At 44.3% G+C, this 18340-nt stretch overlaps 1 protein-coding gene across 2 annotated transcripts in view; it reads left to right on the top strand.

Moving 5' to 3' along the window:
• The window catches only part of LOC149325554 (thiopurine S-methyltransferase-like), a 47109-nt gene extending 41076 nt beyond the window's left edge, over positions 1-6033 (top strand). For both annotated transcript variants that reach the window (XM_089562797.1, XM_089562796.1), the window contains 2 exons: positions 525-569; positions 5835-6033. In XM_089562797.1, coding sequence (XP_089418923.1) covers positions 525-569; positions 5835-5944 — 155 coding nt within the window. In that variant the 3' untranslated portion in view covers positions 5945-6033. The remainder of the gene's footprint in view (positions 1-524; positions 570-5834) is intronic.
• Positions 6034-18340: the final 12307 nt, after the last annotated feature.

Raw genomic sequence — 18340 nt, 5'->3', positions numbered from 1 at the left:
TAAGGGTGTGCGTGAATGGAAGACAGGCTTCACCTAGTCTTATGAATGGAATTGGACCAACTCCAAAATTGGGTTCGCCGAGCCCAAACAATTTTCAAATTAAGTTGACCCACGCTTAAAACTCACATGGGACGCCCCAAGAGGGGCGTGGCCCACCACAAAATATTGCGTGGCTAACCCCCCAAAATTTGAAAATTCAGTCGACTTACATTAGGAACCAACCTCGGACGCACCCAAAATGGACTTAGTCCACCCAAGAAACAGGGAAAGCAACGTTAAGCATGTGCTCAAACTATGTTTAACGCACCATGGTGGCTAAGCAGCTTTGGCGTTCGTCTGCTGACACATAACTCTGCCATAACTCTATACGCACTCCTTAGTATAATTAAAAGCCTTTTTCTTAGCGCACGTATTGAAATTATTGGCCATTATTCTCTTCGTCTAAGGCATTTTCCAGTAGTTTTAACGAACGTTTGATGCTACTTGAAACAAAAGTGCTGTTAATTGCTTTCTCCTTTTTACAGTTGCCCCACTCAGCACAACAGAAGCTGCCATTAAAGAACACTTCGGTAACTACAGCCCGCATTCCACGTCTCTTTATGTTGTAGCATGAGCGCGTTAGGTTTGCTTTTATTTTTTTTTGCAATTATGGCTAATTAGTTCGCTAAAATTAATAATGCGAAATTATTCTCTTGAGGTTCACGTACGTTCTGTGAAGTTATGAGCGGGAATAAGAAACAACCGATAGAGATTTTGTGCCAAAGTATCGCCTACGTGGACCTGTTTTCCAGAATTTAAAGAAAGCCCTAGGAATATGGAAAGAAACCGCGTGGCTGGGCTGATCAGCGACCATATTCCAGCGCTCCTAACCTAGTTTAGAACGAAACAAACATGCGCGCTCACCGTGCCCAAGGGAGCGGCCGCCGCAGGATCGATGGGCTGCAGAGTAATACATGTTGAAACTTCATCGACAGATGGAAAAGATACCACCATCACTGGTCCTCATTCTCAAGCAGCTGTGCACTCGCGTTCAGTCGCTCGAGGTGACATGAAAGGAATCTCGTCCTGAAAACCGTATCCCATCTCTGACGTCTGTGCGAAGGCAGGCGCACCCGTATGTCCATTACATACATATACAGAAAACGAAGGCTACCTTGCAATACACGATTTCACTGCCTTCCCTTCCTCTTTCGTGTATTCGGTGTGACGGCTCAGTGGAAGTTCCGCCTGAACTGGATGTCGCTTCCCTGTCTACCACTTATCGCAGATCACGGCGCTCGCTTTCCAAGTTCTGGAAGAACGAACTCACGGACTTTCGCTGCGAGAGATTGTAGCGCAGATTAGGACAGGACACGTCAAGACACGAACAACACGAGCGCTAACTTCCAGCAAATTTTATTTCACACATGCAGCATAATTATGCACCAAAGACAAGTCATCACTTGTGCTAACAGTATCGTTGCCTCAGAAACGAGAGTTCTTTATCACATAAAAAGATAGAGAGAGTGCTTACACATAACACCATCTGTCGGGCTAGTTGGTTGCGATCCATATGTATCAGCAGCGCGAACACCACACAGGAAGAAGAAGGAGAAGAAGAGTCAGCGCTCTTTACCTTCTTCTCCTTCTTCTTCCTGTGTGGTGTTCGCGCTGCTGATACATATGCTTACACATGTATCTCCCAAAGAATTTATCCCTTCAGCTTCAATTATTAATCTCGTGGACATGTCACTACTTCTTCCTAGCACAGCAGCTTTTCCTAAAAATGGCTTGCACGTTTTAGATTCGCATGAACGAATGTGGTGAACCAGTGGTCTCTCTTCCCCGTTCTTGACGTCGCGTGCGTGTTCCAACAATTGTTGATTGAGGCATCTCCCCGTCTGGGCGATGTAATGGCCCCGTGGATGAAATTAACCATGGATGAAATTTTGATATGAAGATTTCATTGCTTTGTGGGCTGTTAAGGTATTTCTGCTATCACGTCGGTCCTGGCTTGCATTTAAAAACTTGCTCGTAGCTGTCATTAAATTGATGGTGCTTCGGCGCATGTCCTGTTAGCTTTTGTGTTCTTCCTCGTCTGTTCTCGCTACTCCTTCTAGCCGCTGAAAGGAGAGCGAGCACAAGGCACCGTGGATAAGAAAAGGAAGAGCAAGAAAAATCACGGAATATAAACATGCGCGATGCTTTAAAATATCAATACGTACTTCGGCAATAGTGTTCTGCAATTTGAAAAATCTCTGCGCACCACACAAAACACAGTGTACCTGATATGAACGAAAAATCGCCAAGTATATTAGACTATACAGGTTACGCTTAAGACATGAGTGGTGCTAAAACTGTAGCTGTTATCGCAGGCGAAGCAATGCTTCGGATTCTCTCATCAGCAATCCTCTGCTTGGATCTGAGGGCAAACTTATTATTTTTGAAATCGTAAGCACGTATTTCGAACAGTTCCTTGCGGCGGAGAGTTTTCACAGAAATAGAAACTGTAGGCATTTCCCTGGGCTGAAAATGTTTTCTTATTCTTTCCCCAATTTTTCCCACAAATTCAGGAAGCACAAGTGGTCCGAAACTGACTGTTTTTCTTGAATGTGCGCCTTCTTTTCCTCCGCATACCTTCTTCAGAATGAAGCCAGGAATTTGTTTTGCATAAACAACCACCAGCTCGAAAAATATTTCCACCTAATGTGGATCCAGGATCCACAAGTGAAGAGACACTCTAGGCATATTTTGAACAGTGTGATATCTGGACGCCTACTTCAAAAGGTGAAGCTTAAAAATTCTTCAGTGCCTTCATCATGGCAACAGTGGAATGAATCCTACGGTTGTATCGCTATACTTTTATGAAGGACAAGACTTTCCACGAGCGAAAGATTGAGTACAGAAGTAGCATATCATAGGCCACTGCGATGATGAAAGAAAAGACGGCAACGGGCGTTTGTCATTCTTTCTTCTGTTAAAGCGAAAGCTTTAAAATTTCCGATTTCACCTTGTCTGCATGAATGACCTTCAAAAATAGGGACGGAGCTGCGTAAGCGACCACGTGACGTGCCATGTGACTCACAGCAGCTGCAGCCGCGCACTTCGCGGTCACCGCGGCAGCTGCGCGCTGCATATCCAGTGTCTCGCTAAGGACGAAGCAAGTCAGCTGGAGCCGACGTCCTCGAGAGTGGGTACTTGCAGACGTCGGAGCCGAGTCTAATCATCCGGTTGACGCTACCAACCGTACGAGAGATTTAGCAATCGATAGGGAATGTAAATGCGTAAAACTGGCCCCCTGGTACAGTGCACACCTCAGTCGCGCTTTAAGCTATGTGGTGGTAGTGACGGATGTGCGCTGCATGCGTTGGCATTGGCAACGTTGTGGCAGAAACGCGGCACTGAAAATTTAGGCCGCAGGGATTCATTGTTTCGTTGCCGTTGACAACATTCTAGACACCGATTATTTAGGAACTAAGGAGCGCATAGCCGTCTCCCTGGCCCACTGGACGCCTCGGTCGCGCTTTTAGGTACGTGGCGGTGGGGACAGAGAGAGATGGGCTGCATCCGTTAGCGCTGACAAAGTTGTGGCAGATACGCGGAATTGCAGCAATAGGCCGCAGCGTGACTTCACGCTGGTTATGCCAGCATGACTTTCGCTTACATTAAGGTAGCTGAGCTAAGCCGCAGCCATTTATTTCCCGTTTCCAGCACTGTTTTTTTTTCGACGTAGCATTAACTTGGTCTGTATGAAACTCTATTGTGGAAACAGCTGCTACGTTGCGCTGCGGCTAGTCGCCGCTAGCGCCATGAACTGACCGTGGACTGGTGTTGTGGACATTGACAACGTTTGCTCGCAGTTCGCGATTTATGCAACACACGAAACCGGTGTATTTTTTTCGCATTCAGTTGCTTCCTGCTGCTCCCGCCTTGATAAGCGTTCGATAAGGTCCCCCATGGTCGTCTCTTACTAAAGTTATCGCGCCTTAATATTCATCCATGTGTTCTGAACTGGATTCCAGGGTTTTTATCTAACCGTCAGCAGTTCGTATATGCCAATTCACACTCTTCATCCTTAACACCTGTGCTCTCAGGGGTACCGCAAGGAACGGTACTCGGGCCCCTCCTTTTCTTGATATATATTAAGGACCTACCGTGTAACATTTCTTCTCATATCCGACTCTTTGCCGATGACTGTGTCGTTTACCGAGGAATTACTAACTCCACCGACAATTTCGCATTACAAACTAAACTTATTCGCATACAGGACTGGTGTAAAACAAGGCTCATGTCATTAAATATTTCTTAAACTGTGTTAATGTCCATTCACCGTCGTCGTAATTACGTAGCGCCTAATTATAATATTAATAACCTGCAGATTGGAACATCCGAATCATTCAAATATCTTGGTGTGTATATCTCGCGTGACCTAACTTGGACCTGTCATATTAATCACATAATAAATTCTGCTAATTGTGCTCTAGGTTATTTACGCCGTAACCTTTCACTCGCTCCTCCCCCAATTAAGCAGCTTGCTTTTCAAACCTTTGTGTGAGTATGCTAACGCTATTTTTGATCCGCACCACAATAATCTTACTAACGCCCTCGAAATAGTTCAGAACCGTGCGACACGATTCATTCTATCTAATTATTCCTACCACTCACGCATCTCAGCACTAAAAGCTCGAACCAACTTGCCCCCCCCCCCCCCCCCCCCTAGCCTCGCGCCGTAAGATAGCACGTCTTAACCTTTTTTATAATTTTTTCCATTCTTTGCCTCTTGATAACCCCTACATAAAAAGAGCCCACCGCATCGCCCGGTTCAGCCACAGTAACGCAGTGTATCCCCTACAAGCCCATACTCTGACATTTCAGCAGTCAGTTTTTCAGCGTACTGCACGAGACTGGAATGACCTGCCCACCGAAGTTGCCATTATCATCAACCCACTAGAATTCAAGCGGAGCATCGCCTACCTTTCATCTTAACATTTTTTACCATTGTTTGCCAGATAACGTCCACTCCCTCATGTAATGCCTGAATCGAGACTTTTGAGGAAATAAATAAATAATTAGTCACAATCACCACGCGAACATGCATATACGCGAATGGATCCACAAAGCAGAAAACTATCCGAACCTTCTGCTCGCGCCGGGCACATCAGTGTAAGCCCTTGAGACTTACGACAACCTAGCGAGGCAAATAAATACACGTCATCAAGTGCAATACTTATATGTGCACTAAAAATCCCTCTTGACCAGTCCGGCTTCACCAGAACATGCATAAATTGGTGCATGTACACTCACCGCCAAAAGTAAATGGAAGGGGTCTTTTGTCAAAAAAATTTAATTTCTTTAAATCTAAAGCGTAATGATTTATGTGTGTTGGTGCACAGTGCAATTTGCAAACTCACAATTAGGCTGCACATATGTATTCAAAGATGCATGAACTAGGGGGCAATGATTAAATTTTTTCGTTAATATTGCCTTCCATTTACTGCTGACGGCACCTGTACATGGGCTTCCAGTCAGATTACTATTACCGAAGTGGCACGCTTATGCACGCGCAAATATTCGCTCCTGAGTCATCCTCGCCGCCTCCAGCTTAAAGCAGGAACAGTGTTGCTTATCGGTGATTCATATAGGAAAGAATCAGTCTCCCTTGCAGGGTGCAGAGCTTTGACAGCCTGCAAATGTCAGAAAACGCAGGTTGCACAGCGCTGCTGGCTGCGTTTGTTCCCGTCGCTCTTTTCGTGATGTGCCCCGAGGCGATGTTACAGTGCCGACAGTCCAACATTTAAGTGAAAACACTGCCGCTTTACCCATAATAATATATGCTTTTTATGTCCACTCTCCAGGAGACGTCGCCTCGAAGATTGTTCTCGTGGACAGTATCGTCGAGCAGACTGTGCCGTTTCTCTACGGCGCCGGCCCAGTCACCGTGAACCTCTGGCACTTGAGAGCGTGAACGGCACTTCACGGTATTCATGCCGGACATCCACCTACAACGGCAGCAACAAACGAATATTTACTATCCCAAACTCCTCAATAAACACCACTGCCTGAAACTGCTATCCCGTACGAACTAGACATGCCAGGTACTTGCCATAGACAACCGACCGGAGAGAAGAGGAAACAAAGCTGGCTAATCACTGCCAGTTTATTAGGAAGCTGGCCACTTGGAGAAAGAGTATAGTTTACTACAAGGAGTTTTCTTGCTTTCATTCCTTTGCATTTGTGCTTTTTGAGATGCCAACAAAACTTTGTTCTTAGCAAAAAGAAAGAAATGTAAAATAGAAAGCATGCTTTGAAGGGTTCTTTTTCTTTTTCCTGAACTGCTCGCGGCACTATTGCTGTGATAACATCCCTGAAATGCAACCGCAATAGGCGTCTACCCGGTGTTTCGGGGACTTCTCGTTAATTTACAAAAATAAGCTTTTTGAGGAAAAATATAGATTTTTGCAGCAAAGTATAGTCACTGTTGGCTGACACCGGAAAGCCGGTGAATTGTATCGATTCATAAGCGACCAACAAGAATCTAACAGCGGGATTTTGTTCATTTTTAGCACATCATGCTCCCTGATAAAGAAAACCTGATTACCTAAATTTCGTCATCATTGCTTCATTCGTTCCTAAGTTATACAGGTGTACTTTTTTTAGTACGCTGGGTCCTCCCCATAGCACATGTGGGTACCTCGCTCCACTCCTACTTGGTGGCGGGAATTATGTTAATATCCCCGCGATTTTTACACAGGGTGATATAACGCTTTTTGCAGGCCCTCATGAATCTTTTCACGCTATACTGGCACCCCAGTTATTCTACTTTGCGGGGGAAGCTTTCTCCTTTTCAAAAAAGCATCAGACACGATTGAACCAGAGTGTCTGCGAACCGCTGCTTGCTGCATGTCAAGGCGTAGGTAATGATGAACAACGTTCTTACGAAAGCAAAAATACTCAGCAGGCTCGTCTCTAGCACTTTGGTAGATTGTTCAGGCGTTCACAATTGCAAAGTTGAGCTTTTGTGTCAACAGCCACAAGCACGTTTTTCCTTGATGCCGATATATTAGTAGTTGACGGCTTGATCCGAAAGACCGACACCTGCCATACCACTGTTGTAAAAGGAAAAGAGTTTTGGCTTACAAAAGTACTTTTTTCGGGCGTTCAAGGCAACCACCGCTGTTCAAAAAATGTAGGTTCCGTTGTGTCATAGTTGCAGGCCATAGCGACTACACTGTTGTCCTTAGACTTCAATGCAAACACGTAACGCACACTATTGAAGCAAGAACCAATTTTTCCACGCTGCTTCTTTTCAGTTGCTTTCTTTGGGCCGAGTGGACACTTCCTAAACCCGTTTTGGCGAACGGTGCCTGTAGCCCGAAATTCCTCCCGGCGGGGCGTTACAAGAATGCCTTGACTGGTAAAAAAATTTCCGAAGAAGAAGAAATGGACACTAAGCGTTGAAATCACCACACGCAACGACAGGACAACACCCGCTTCAGAAAGTTTATTTTCCAAACTCAAGGACTTTCCTCAGTAGGAGTGAAATGCATAATAGTAACCGTCCGCTCTGCAGAACCTCCAGTTCCTATAACCAAAACTTCATTATTATGAATTAAAATCACACTATCATCATATCCAGGATAGCTAGCGACAAGTACAGCAGTCTCCGAGGCCTCGCTGAGCACACTAAGTGGTTTTCGTCCCGAAAAACTGCAAGGAACTATAAGATCTATGACCTGGAATAGATAGGCGTCGTTGTGCACACGGGAAAACCCAGTGTACTATAGAAAGTTAAGCAGCATAAAATTCATTGTAGAGCAAAAAAAGCCAAGGTTGCGGGACATTCAAAGCATTCATTGTTTACTTTCGTCTTTCTTGCTGCTCTATTCTTGAAACTAGCATACCATTTACATAAACGCGGCCGCGCGAAAATTATAAGCCAGCGACAATCGATGCGGTTCGTGCGAAACAAACATCCTGAAGTTTCACTATGGAAAGAATACATACTGAGGAGAGGAAATGCGCCTTTTTAGTTCAGGGCCTTCGGTCGATCCACTGATGACAAAAGCATGATCTACTTGAAGAGAAAAATTCAATCTTTGATATTGAAATCATAAAAAATCTCACTCCACTTTTAAAAGTACGCTGTGGACAAATGGGTGAAGTATTAAGCGAAGTTAACTCATTTCTGATAATTAACTTTTTAACCATCATAGCTAAGCAACTGGTTCTAATTAGAGATTTCTAGCCGGTTGTTAACAACAGCCATATCAGTTTTTAGAATTTAGAAAACACAACTATCCTGGGCGCTACGGCTCGACAGAATTTGGCTACATCATGCCAAAATGCATGTGCTTCCGGAAAGCATGCCGGCAACGCAACCTTTGCAGTGCATGTAACTAGTCAAAGAAGCCATATTTGGTCTAACCGCAGCGCCAAAGAGTAATCGCGTTTTCTAAGTTCTAAAAACTGATACGGGTATTACTAGCGACTGGCTACAAATCTCTGATTGGAACTAGGCGCCAAACTCTATTAGTTGTTATTAAAAGTATTATTGTTAATATTAACATTAAAACTAGTTAAGCAGCCTACTAGTTAAGAAGATTCGTTGTTTTTTCTTGTGTCCGCCAGCACTGGTAATATACTACGCTGAAAAAGCCAAATTTTTACCTCAGGCAACCTATTTTTGACGACTGCTTGAAGTGCTCCCTGAAATACCTGGTATGCACTTAGAAAGTCGCATCAAACAAGCAAGAGGGTTTATCTCCTGTCTTCGCGGCACTGCACTGTTCGCAGATGTAGGACGCTACTCCAGAAGTGCGAGCTTAGATTGCCATGGGAACACAAAGGTGAGCTTTAAAGATAGCCTTTCTCTTTGCATAATTCTTGATAACGATGATATTTCTCCAGCTTCTACTTGTCTTTGTTGTCTTCCGGCCAGTGTCGCGTCTTCTGACGCCGGTCTAGTTCATCACGATATATTAAAAGCTGTGGCCCTTGCTTATCAGAAGCCGACGAAATAAGACGAACTGGACGGGCAGGTACTCAACGACAGCTGCAAGAGCTTCGTTGCCGAGCACAAAGGCAGTATGTGCCACTTGGAAGTAAGCATATTATCTAATTCATGTTTTTTTCATCGCCCGAAGTGTCTTTAGAATATTTAAGCCCAGATTTCGACGAAGTCTAACATATCCATTTTGCAGAGTGGACAGACCAGCGTTTCGCTCACTGAACACAGCGGTGAATGCGGTTTTTAGTACACACTCCCTTTTTGATTGATCACAAACATATCATGTGGAACTAAGTTCTCGGCGCACTTTATATTCACTGCCTTTCTTTTCTCGTTCTCACTCCGGAAGCTACCAACAGAAAATATCTCAAAACGAATCATCTCCACTTCTTGGAAGACCAGCTTCATTTACAGGGAAATTTTCTATGGTGGGAGCTTCTTTGAAAATGCTCCGTTGTGTTTCTTGCAAGGGCTGCAAACCAATCTTTAGCATGTGCTGACTATAGAATTGTTACGTAATGCCCTGTTGGCTCATCTCTTTAGGGATCCCACTTTACTTCCCACCACTGCCGACAGACGAACGCTGGTTAGTGAAGGCGAGTATATGACGTATTGCGAGCGTGTCTTTTCGCAAGTAATCATGAAGAAGACTAAGGCTAGTAGAAGATCATCTCACAGTGGCAATTTCTTTTTACGAAAAGTTGAGCATGAGGATAGGTATCTTCAAGCCTTAAGCTGACTCACAACTCAAGAGAAATAAATCTTAAATGTTTATAAATGCCTCCTTCTTCGAGGAATATCACAATTTTTCCTAAGCGCTTTCCTGGTAAGTCGCCGTACTTATTCCGCTGGAAACCCTTGACGTGTGCCTTCATTATAATAATTTACCACTGAAAGCGAAGCTGAACTACCGAATGAAGTTACTCGGCAGTCGTTAAGATATTGGGCATAGCGAGGACGCTAACATGAATGCGCATGTCGCAACTGCTAGTAGTCTAGGATCTAATAAATTAGTTGGACTTCAAACACAACAGCTACAACATGACAGCCTCTTGCTTTTGCATCTCATAAAAATATAAGTAACGTTACTGATTGTGGTCATTGCTAGCACTTCAATGTACACGTTTTCAATGGACCTAAGGGGATTCGCCTAAAAAGTTTACCAACGTCATTTTCACTTCGAGGTGTAGACCAATATCCGCTCGAACTACGATATGATCCACTCACCGTCCTTGTTAGGAACTTTGGTAGTGCGACTGCCCAGGAAATTCGGTGGTTCCAGTTACAAATTCGGGCCTGTATGAATTTTTCTTGAACTGAAAGTTTGTCTAAAAGCTGCGTTGCTTTCCTGTGCAATCGTATGGCTGCGCTTGGATGGGTGCTAAGAAATACTTACTCCCTTATTTCGAGCGTTGCATATGCTACATCCTTCTAAAATGCTTAGAAACAATAAATGCCAGTCACTAGAAGATACTACCAGATACAGCAGATGAATAAATCATTACAATATACAGCAGAAGTTGCCAAATTGTGGTGTCAGTCACAAGTACGGACAGGTGCTGCACGTCGAGGTGCTTCCACAGTAGACGAACCTGATGACGATATTGAGATTTAAGAGTTTTGAAGAACCTTGTTCTGTACCTTGTGAAATGTTGCACGAGCTGGAGAGTATATTGAAGCCTTAAAGCAGTATCCTGGATCACACGTATAACGAAAATCAGCGTGCTGAGCCCACAGGGTAAGCATGGACGGACACAGTCATGATAGGAGTTTTAATATTGCGAATTGAAGGAGATCTTTAGTTAGAGATATTAAATATTTGGACCCCTAGTATCGCATAACATTTGTAAGACAGCGCAAAAGAACACCGGAAAAACAAAGAAGCTCCCTGATTATCGCTCACCGTTTCAGCGGTAAGGCCATCGCCCTGAGTTGAAGGCGAATATCTGTTCTCCAGCAAGTTCCTGATTTCCTCTGTTTTCCTTCTCATCGCTAGTTCGTTAAAAGGCTTCCGCCTGACAAGTTGTGTATTTCCTCTCCTTTGGCCTAGCCTAAATCGAGACCTTACTGTCCTCGCTGCCACAATAAAACTTTCCCAAGACCTCCACATCTTGCACAATACCAGTGGGAGCGCAGATTATGAAGCCTACTACATTTTTAGTCTCACTAGTGGGGCTCTTCCACGTCCACTCCCCGTTCTCTCGTTTGCAGAAGATATTCATGATCCATAAATTATTTCTGTGTGCGAACTCTACTAATTATTCCACCTGCTATTCAATAGGGCCTATGCGATAATAGCCTACTGAGCAGTCTCCAGCGTGCTTCTTGCCTTTCTTGGCATTGATGACACCAATCAGTGCAGTGTACTGAGTTTTTGCTTTGTTCATGCCGCTGATTCCACATCTTCATCGAAGGTTGCGGCGATCTGGTCACCGTGGCTAGATGTAGGCGCGCAGGCCTGTCCCACCTTCAGTTAGTATCTATGGATGAGCCTAATAGCGATAACTGCCTCCCTCTCGTTCTTACTATAAAATTCCTTTTGTTGCACACTATATCCTGATATATAAGGAATCGCACACCTAGTTCTCGTCTCTTTACTAACCTACGAAGGTTTCATATACCCGGTTATATTTGGTGTAGATTTCCAGGCCAAAAAAATAAGGAGCACTTGCACACGGCAACTAAATCTGATTTTTTGCAAAATGTTGTGCACACCAAAAAATACTGAGTACTTGCAATTGGCAGCGGCCGCAGATTTGGAGCAGATTTTCGCACTAAATTATACAGAGTACTTACGGCAGACAACGGAGCAGATTTTCACGTCTTTTTTGCAGTTAGCGTTTTTGCAGTTAGTACTTTTAGATTCGACTGCGTATTGTAATTACAGAGCACATCGCCGCTGCGATCTGGTTTCGTTTCAATCGTATGAGACGGGCGATACGCTGAGCTGTGGCTGTGGCGTCGCGTTTGTGAATAGCGCCAAAGATTTCCCTACAGAGTCATCCAAGAGGAGGCCGTCAAGACAGCGGCCCGGTTTTATATATGGAATTTTCGCTGTTTTTTTTAGAATGCTGCTACAACTGCTAGCTATATAGATGGAATGGTGCTAGTTCATTATATCACACCAATTTGCTTCGGGCGCACTTTAAAGAGCAAAGCCTAGTCGAACATCAAAGATGCGATATACCAACTTAACCAATCCGTCCATACCGGTTCGCACGAGTAATGTATATAACAGGGAGAAAACGCTGGAAAAGTGCATCGGCCGCTGCCTTCACCACATCCTCCTGCTTGTCTGCGTGGCAAGATTGTGACGCCTTGCTTACATATGACGCCGCAGCCACGTCGCAGCGTACTGGTTTACTCCGCGGAAACGAAGGAAGCATCTTTGAAACCACTGTGTTGTGTATATGGCACTTCTGTAAAAAATTAGCGAATCATAGCTCTGGCGCAAGCCGAACAAGTATCGAAGGAGTGGGCGGCAAAGAGAAAAGAATCGGAGCTGGAGAGACGGCAGACAAATGAGAAGGCGAAAACAAGACCACCTAATTCGATCTAGTTACCGAATACCTGTAACGCAGTTCTTTTGGCTTCCTCTCACAAACTTTCACTGCCACAAAAACCCTCAAGTTAAACATTAAACATTTTTAAGTGTGCCCATGGTAGCCAATTGCGGGCAAATACTGTTTGCTATCTCTGTGCCTTTAGAACTTAAACAATTATCTCGCATATTGAACGCTTACAATTTGTTCCTTTCTGTAACCTATTTTTGCAGTACTTAATGGAGCTTTTAAAGAAAATTTCTATCCACTCTACGGGTACTCAAACTTACGACATAAAAGCAAAACGATTCTCATTAAGGGTAACACAAAAACATGGGGAATATTTTGTGCTGAGTGGCTTTATTTTTGAGCAAACTGATGGTGAACGGAGTTCTTGGATTTTACTTGCCCAATAAAAGGTGGTTGTGAAAGTTTCTCAGTACTCATTTCTCCGAGACTACACTTCGTTAAGCACTTCACAAAGATATTGCTACTAGCACATGCTCATAACACTGTGCTGACAATTTCACGAAAACAGCTGCTTCATCTAGCACTGGATTACCACATATAAGTCAGTTACAAGGCTCCCGACGTAACTGAAATAATACCAGTGGCTGCATATAAAAGGCTGCCTAACCATAGATTGTCAAGTTTATTCAATTAAAAATAAATTGAAGAGTCTGCATAAAGTAATAAACAAAAGGTCACGGAGACCTGTCGATTCCAATTCACGTTTTTCTAAAACTGAACAGAATAAACACAACATTTTCAACCCTACATTCTGGACACACATTAAAGAAAGGGACCAAATCTAAATGCACACCTCAAACTAATCAACACGATATGGCAGCATACCGTGGAAAGTCACGCACAGGTTACATAAGCGTCTGTTGGCTAGAGTTCAGGCTACCTGGTGCATTCAGATAAAATTAGCTAAAAAATATTTGGTGCAGACAATCCCACTGTCAGTATCATTCTCCAAAAAATGCATGAAGCCAGCCAACAGTCACAGAGAACAAAGAAAGCATATGGAAATGCCCTATCCTCAGGGCCTTTAACGCTAAATAAATTATGATGACGATGAAATGCTTTTGTTCTTCATTTGTTATCTCGAATTGTACCAGAGTGGTGTCACCATTTCTAACCCGAAATGGTTTGGTTTATGGGGTTTAACGTCCCAAAGCGACTAAGGCTATGAGAGACGCCGTAGTGGAAGGCTCCGGAAATTTCGACCACCTGGGTTTCTTTAACGTGCACTGACATCGCACAGCACACGGGCCTCTAGAATTTCTCCTCCAAAGAAATTCCAGCCGCCGCGGCCGGGATCTAACCCACGTCTTTCGGGTCAGTAGCCGAGCACCATAGCCACTGAGCCACCGCGGCGGCCTCTAACCCGAAATATAATTTATGAATAAAAAAAATAGAGATCACTGTGGCGAACCGCATTAGGAGAATGCAAAATCATTGACTCTTCCTCGGCACTCTTGACCTCCCTTTGCCTCACTTTATCATTTTATTTTTCTTTGTTAATTAATTTACCTACTGAATTAGTGTAATTATCGTATGATTTATTAAAGATCGATTTATTTACTATGATTATGCATTGTTTTGTCTCAATCAACCATTTTGGTTTTTCAAGTTTAGCGCCGTGGTTGCTTCCCCGTCCACTTTCTATATCCCCGTTTAGCGTATTCAACCGTGCAATGGTTTTTGTTGATAATAATTTAATTAATTATTCTACGTCAATGCAACGTTTTGTGAGATTAATTATCACTCAACAAATACATTTCAATTTGTTTCAGGCTTCGTTTTAAGAAAGCATTTGTTGGGCGAGTTGGTGTTTTCGATGATCCATAACCACAGCGCAAACGACTGCAGTCGTGGCCTAGTGGTTTGAGCGCCCGTCTCGGCTGCGGGAGGTGGGTGGTTCGAAACCAACCCACCGCCGGGCACCCACCGGTCAAAAGGGTACAAGCGTCCCCCGGCCTGGCGCTCGGCTTCCTTTAGGGGTGTACGTTTGGGAGAAGTGGGGAAACCACGAAGATCCATAACTACAGCGCAAACGACAGGACAGAGATGAAGAAGGGACACCACAAAGGGACACCACAGAGCGCAGCGCTGTGTGGTGTCCCTTCTTCATCTCTGTCCTGTCGTTTGCGCTGTAGTTATGGATCTTCGTTTTAACTCCTTTGCTTACTTTTGCAGTATTCTGGCGTCCACGCCTGTTTACCCGTCCGCTCACTTATATCGACGTCCACGCTATCTCGACGTTTTTTCGACACTTTTGGCTCTATTTAATTAACTCATCATCCTATAGATACACATAGATATACTTTTTTTTTTGCACAGCATCCTCACATCATCCTCTTTCGATTACAACCACTCGTTTAATGCTGTCTCTTCTAAAAATGTCACAACTGCATCGGATGCGTTTTGCAGACACGTTTTGGAATATTGTCTGGCCCCAATGCTTTTTTCACGTCCAAGTTTAAGAGTAAATTAAAAATACCTTCTCGAGTCACAACTACGTCGCGCATTGTCGACTGGAACTCCTCAGGTGCAAAACCAATGCTCTGGTCTTTAGGCGCGAACACTGAGTGGAAATACTTGTTAAATTCATTGGCTACATATGTAGGATCTGTAACTTGCATGCCATTAACACATAAAGAAATTTCATTTGACCTGTTGTCATTTATAAATCTCCAAAATTTTGCCGGTGTCTGTTGGAGAAAGTTTCCGAGGGTAACGGAAAAAAAAGTTGTCTTTAGCTTGCTTTTCTTATTCCTGAGCTTATTTCGTAAGCTTCTAATGAGAGCTAGTGGCCGAGAAGGCATTCGCCGGAGTCGTTTTAGCTTCCGCTTCATATGTATAATATCTCTTGTAATCCATGGATTATGTCTTTTCGTTTTGAGCTTGTTCGGAACAAACCGTTCCAGACATTCGAAGCATATTGTTTTAAACCTGGACCATAACATATTTACGTCCTCGTGGGTCTCAGAGCCCTGGTAATGTGTCTCTAGGTAGTCAAGAATACTCACATCATCTGCTCTATTAAAGTCTTTGACAATAAAAGGTGAATTATTGCTTTCAGACCTACTTTGGAGAAGAAAAGTTGCTGATACTAGTTCATGGTCAGACCCACCACTCATACCATCAACATGAGTACAGGAATCCCCCAAGGTGGAGTAGATTTGTAATAAGGGAGTAATTACTCATTGGCATCCACCCGAGCGCAGCCATACGGCTACAAAGGAAAGCTATACAGCTTTCTCAGAAACTTCGTAGTTAAAGAAAAATTCGTCCTGTTCCGTGGTTCGAACCCAGGACCACCGCTACACCAGAGCAGTCGCTCTACCAATTGAGCTAAACAGGACGGCAAGCTTATGGTAGGACGAGAGCGAATTGATCAATAACTCGAAGTGGGAACTGTGTTGGTCAAATGTTTAGGGGAATCCCCCAAGGTGGAGTAGATTTGTAATGAGGGAGTAATTACTCATTGGCATCCACCCGAGCGCAGCCATACGGCTACAGTTCCCACTTCGAGTTATTGATCAATTCGCTCTCGTCCTACCATAAGCTTGCCGTCCTGGTTAGCTCAATTGGTAGAGCGACTGCTCCGGTGTAGCGGTGGTCCTGGGTTCGAACCCCGGAGCAGGACGAATTTTTCTTTAACTGCGAAGTTTCTGAGAAAGCTGTATAGCTTTCCTTTGTAGCCGTATGGCTGCGCTCGGGTGGATGCCATTGAGTAATTACTCCCTTATTATGAGTACAGGAAATAGCAGGACTAACGAACAACAAATCTAAAGTGTACCGCGATGAAGGTGTGATTCGTGTAGGCACGTGAACAACCTGGGTGAGGTGACATGAAAAAGCAACGCTTAGAAGCAAGTTGGAATGTTTTAAATCGCCACCCGATACTGTCATATTTAACCAGTCAATATGAGGCAAGTTAAAATCATCGCCTGTAATCAACTTTGTATGAACTCCCCTGAAACGCTGCACATAGTCACAAAACTGCTCAAGAAAAAGAATGTCCGCGTTAGGTGGGCGATACACAACACCGATAACAACAGTATTACCAAAAACTCCTACCTTGTAGAACAAGCTTTCATGTCCAGGGATGCCATCGAGTGGTGTCAGATTTATGGAGTTCTTTACAATAATAGCCACTCCTCCCCCACGAGACGGCCGGTCACGCCGTACTATTTTGTACAAAGGTGGTACAACATCACTGTCCCGTACATCGTTATGTAACCATGTTTCAGTTAACAACATAACATGGGGATCGAGATCGTAAAGTAAACCTTCAATATCGGTTGTTTTGCTAATGACACTGCGCGCGTTCAAAGACACCAATCGCATAGACTTTGTTTCCCTGGGCTGTCACTTCGGTGCCATGTCGGCGATATTTTCTGTTTACGGCCTCTATGTTTATTCGCTTTTGGAACATCGGCATCGTTGTCACTTGACGCATCTGCGATGTGGTGCTCAAAGTAGGCGAGTTTTCGACGCTCATTCTTTTCTTCGTCCCACACGTAAACATCGTTCCCGATAACGAGCTTATCGCGCCTGAGATGAGCTGTATCCCTAGTACTATCAACTGTCGACCATAGCAACTTCCTTATTTTCCGGATTCGAGGCGTGTAGTCATCGGACAAGGACACGTTTTTGCCTTTTAACTTCTTCGCATTACTAAACAGCAGTATTTTTTCAGAGAAGTCATACAGCCTCAAAATCACTGGCCTTGTTTTGTCCGCTGTTTTCTGCCCAATTCGGTGAATTCGCTCGAGACAGGTCACATTGACTCCCAGCGTTTTTTGGAAGATTCCCGTTAATACTGCCTCCATAAGAGACTCCGTTGTCTCTGTTTCTTGCTCCTTCACGCCGTATACAATCAAATTATTCCGACCGCTGTAACTGTCAAGGTAATCAATTCTACGTGTCATCGCAGCAATTTCCCCACGAAGCAAACCAAATGACCGTTCACACTCTTCCACTCTTCCAAGTTAAAACCATGGGAACGCTTTTGACGATAGCAAAAAGGAAAACCGCAAAAACCATCTAGCCTTCCGACGGGAGATGTGCAAATATATTAGTCATGAATTTTCTCCCCCTCTGCTCTGTCGTTGTTGATGTTGTTCTCCTTGATATTGATGCGGAGTCGTAGAGGGCGGGTCCCGTGAGTGACCCGGGGGACGTACTTCGCGACTGGTGAGTTTAGGCAGGTGTGCAGGTCTTCGGATGGTGAGGCACTTGTAAGGCTTTCTTCAAGAAATTATTTATTACAAATCTATGCACAACTTATTTACATAGGCCGGATGATTTCGGCCTCTCCACTTTGACTAAAAATAAAACCTTAAAACTTCCACGACTCCGGACCACCGCTGGCCACCACACGGCCAACCCGTCCGGCCGCCGCTCAACTAACACGCGTCTCCAACTCTACGCTCTCGGCCCCGGGACCACCACCGGCCACACACGACCAATCTGTCCGGCTGCCACACACCCAACCTTGGCGCTCTCTTTCGCGCGCACCCATCTCGTCACATTCCCGCCAAAAACTCCATCCTCCGCCAATAAACAATCCTCCCGCCAAAACTTACTTTTTAGCCAATAGACGACTTTCCCGCCGTCGTTTAGAAGTAAGAGGTCACAGGGCAAAAGACAAGTAAACAATATAAAACACACACCTCGCTGTAAGCAGCCATGGCTAACTAGAAGCTATTACAACAGAAGGAAACAAACACCATTCAAAACACACGCTCCACTGTTAGCCGCTCTGGCCAGCTAGCAGGAACGAAAACAAGAACAG

This window comes from Amblyomma mixtum, chromosome 10 (assembly GCF_055824585.1).
Source record: "Amblyomma mixtum isolate Tamu chromosome 10, ASM5582458v1, whole genome shotgun sequence".
In the NCBI taxonomy this organism is placed as follows: Eukaryota; Metazoa; Arthropoda; class Arachnida; order Ixodida; family Ixodidae; genus Amblyomma; species Amblyomma mixtum.
Note: the sequence above shows the minus strand (reverse complement) of the source record. Positions and strands in the feature narration are given on the sequence as shown.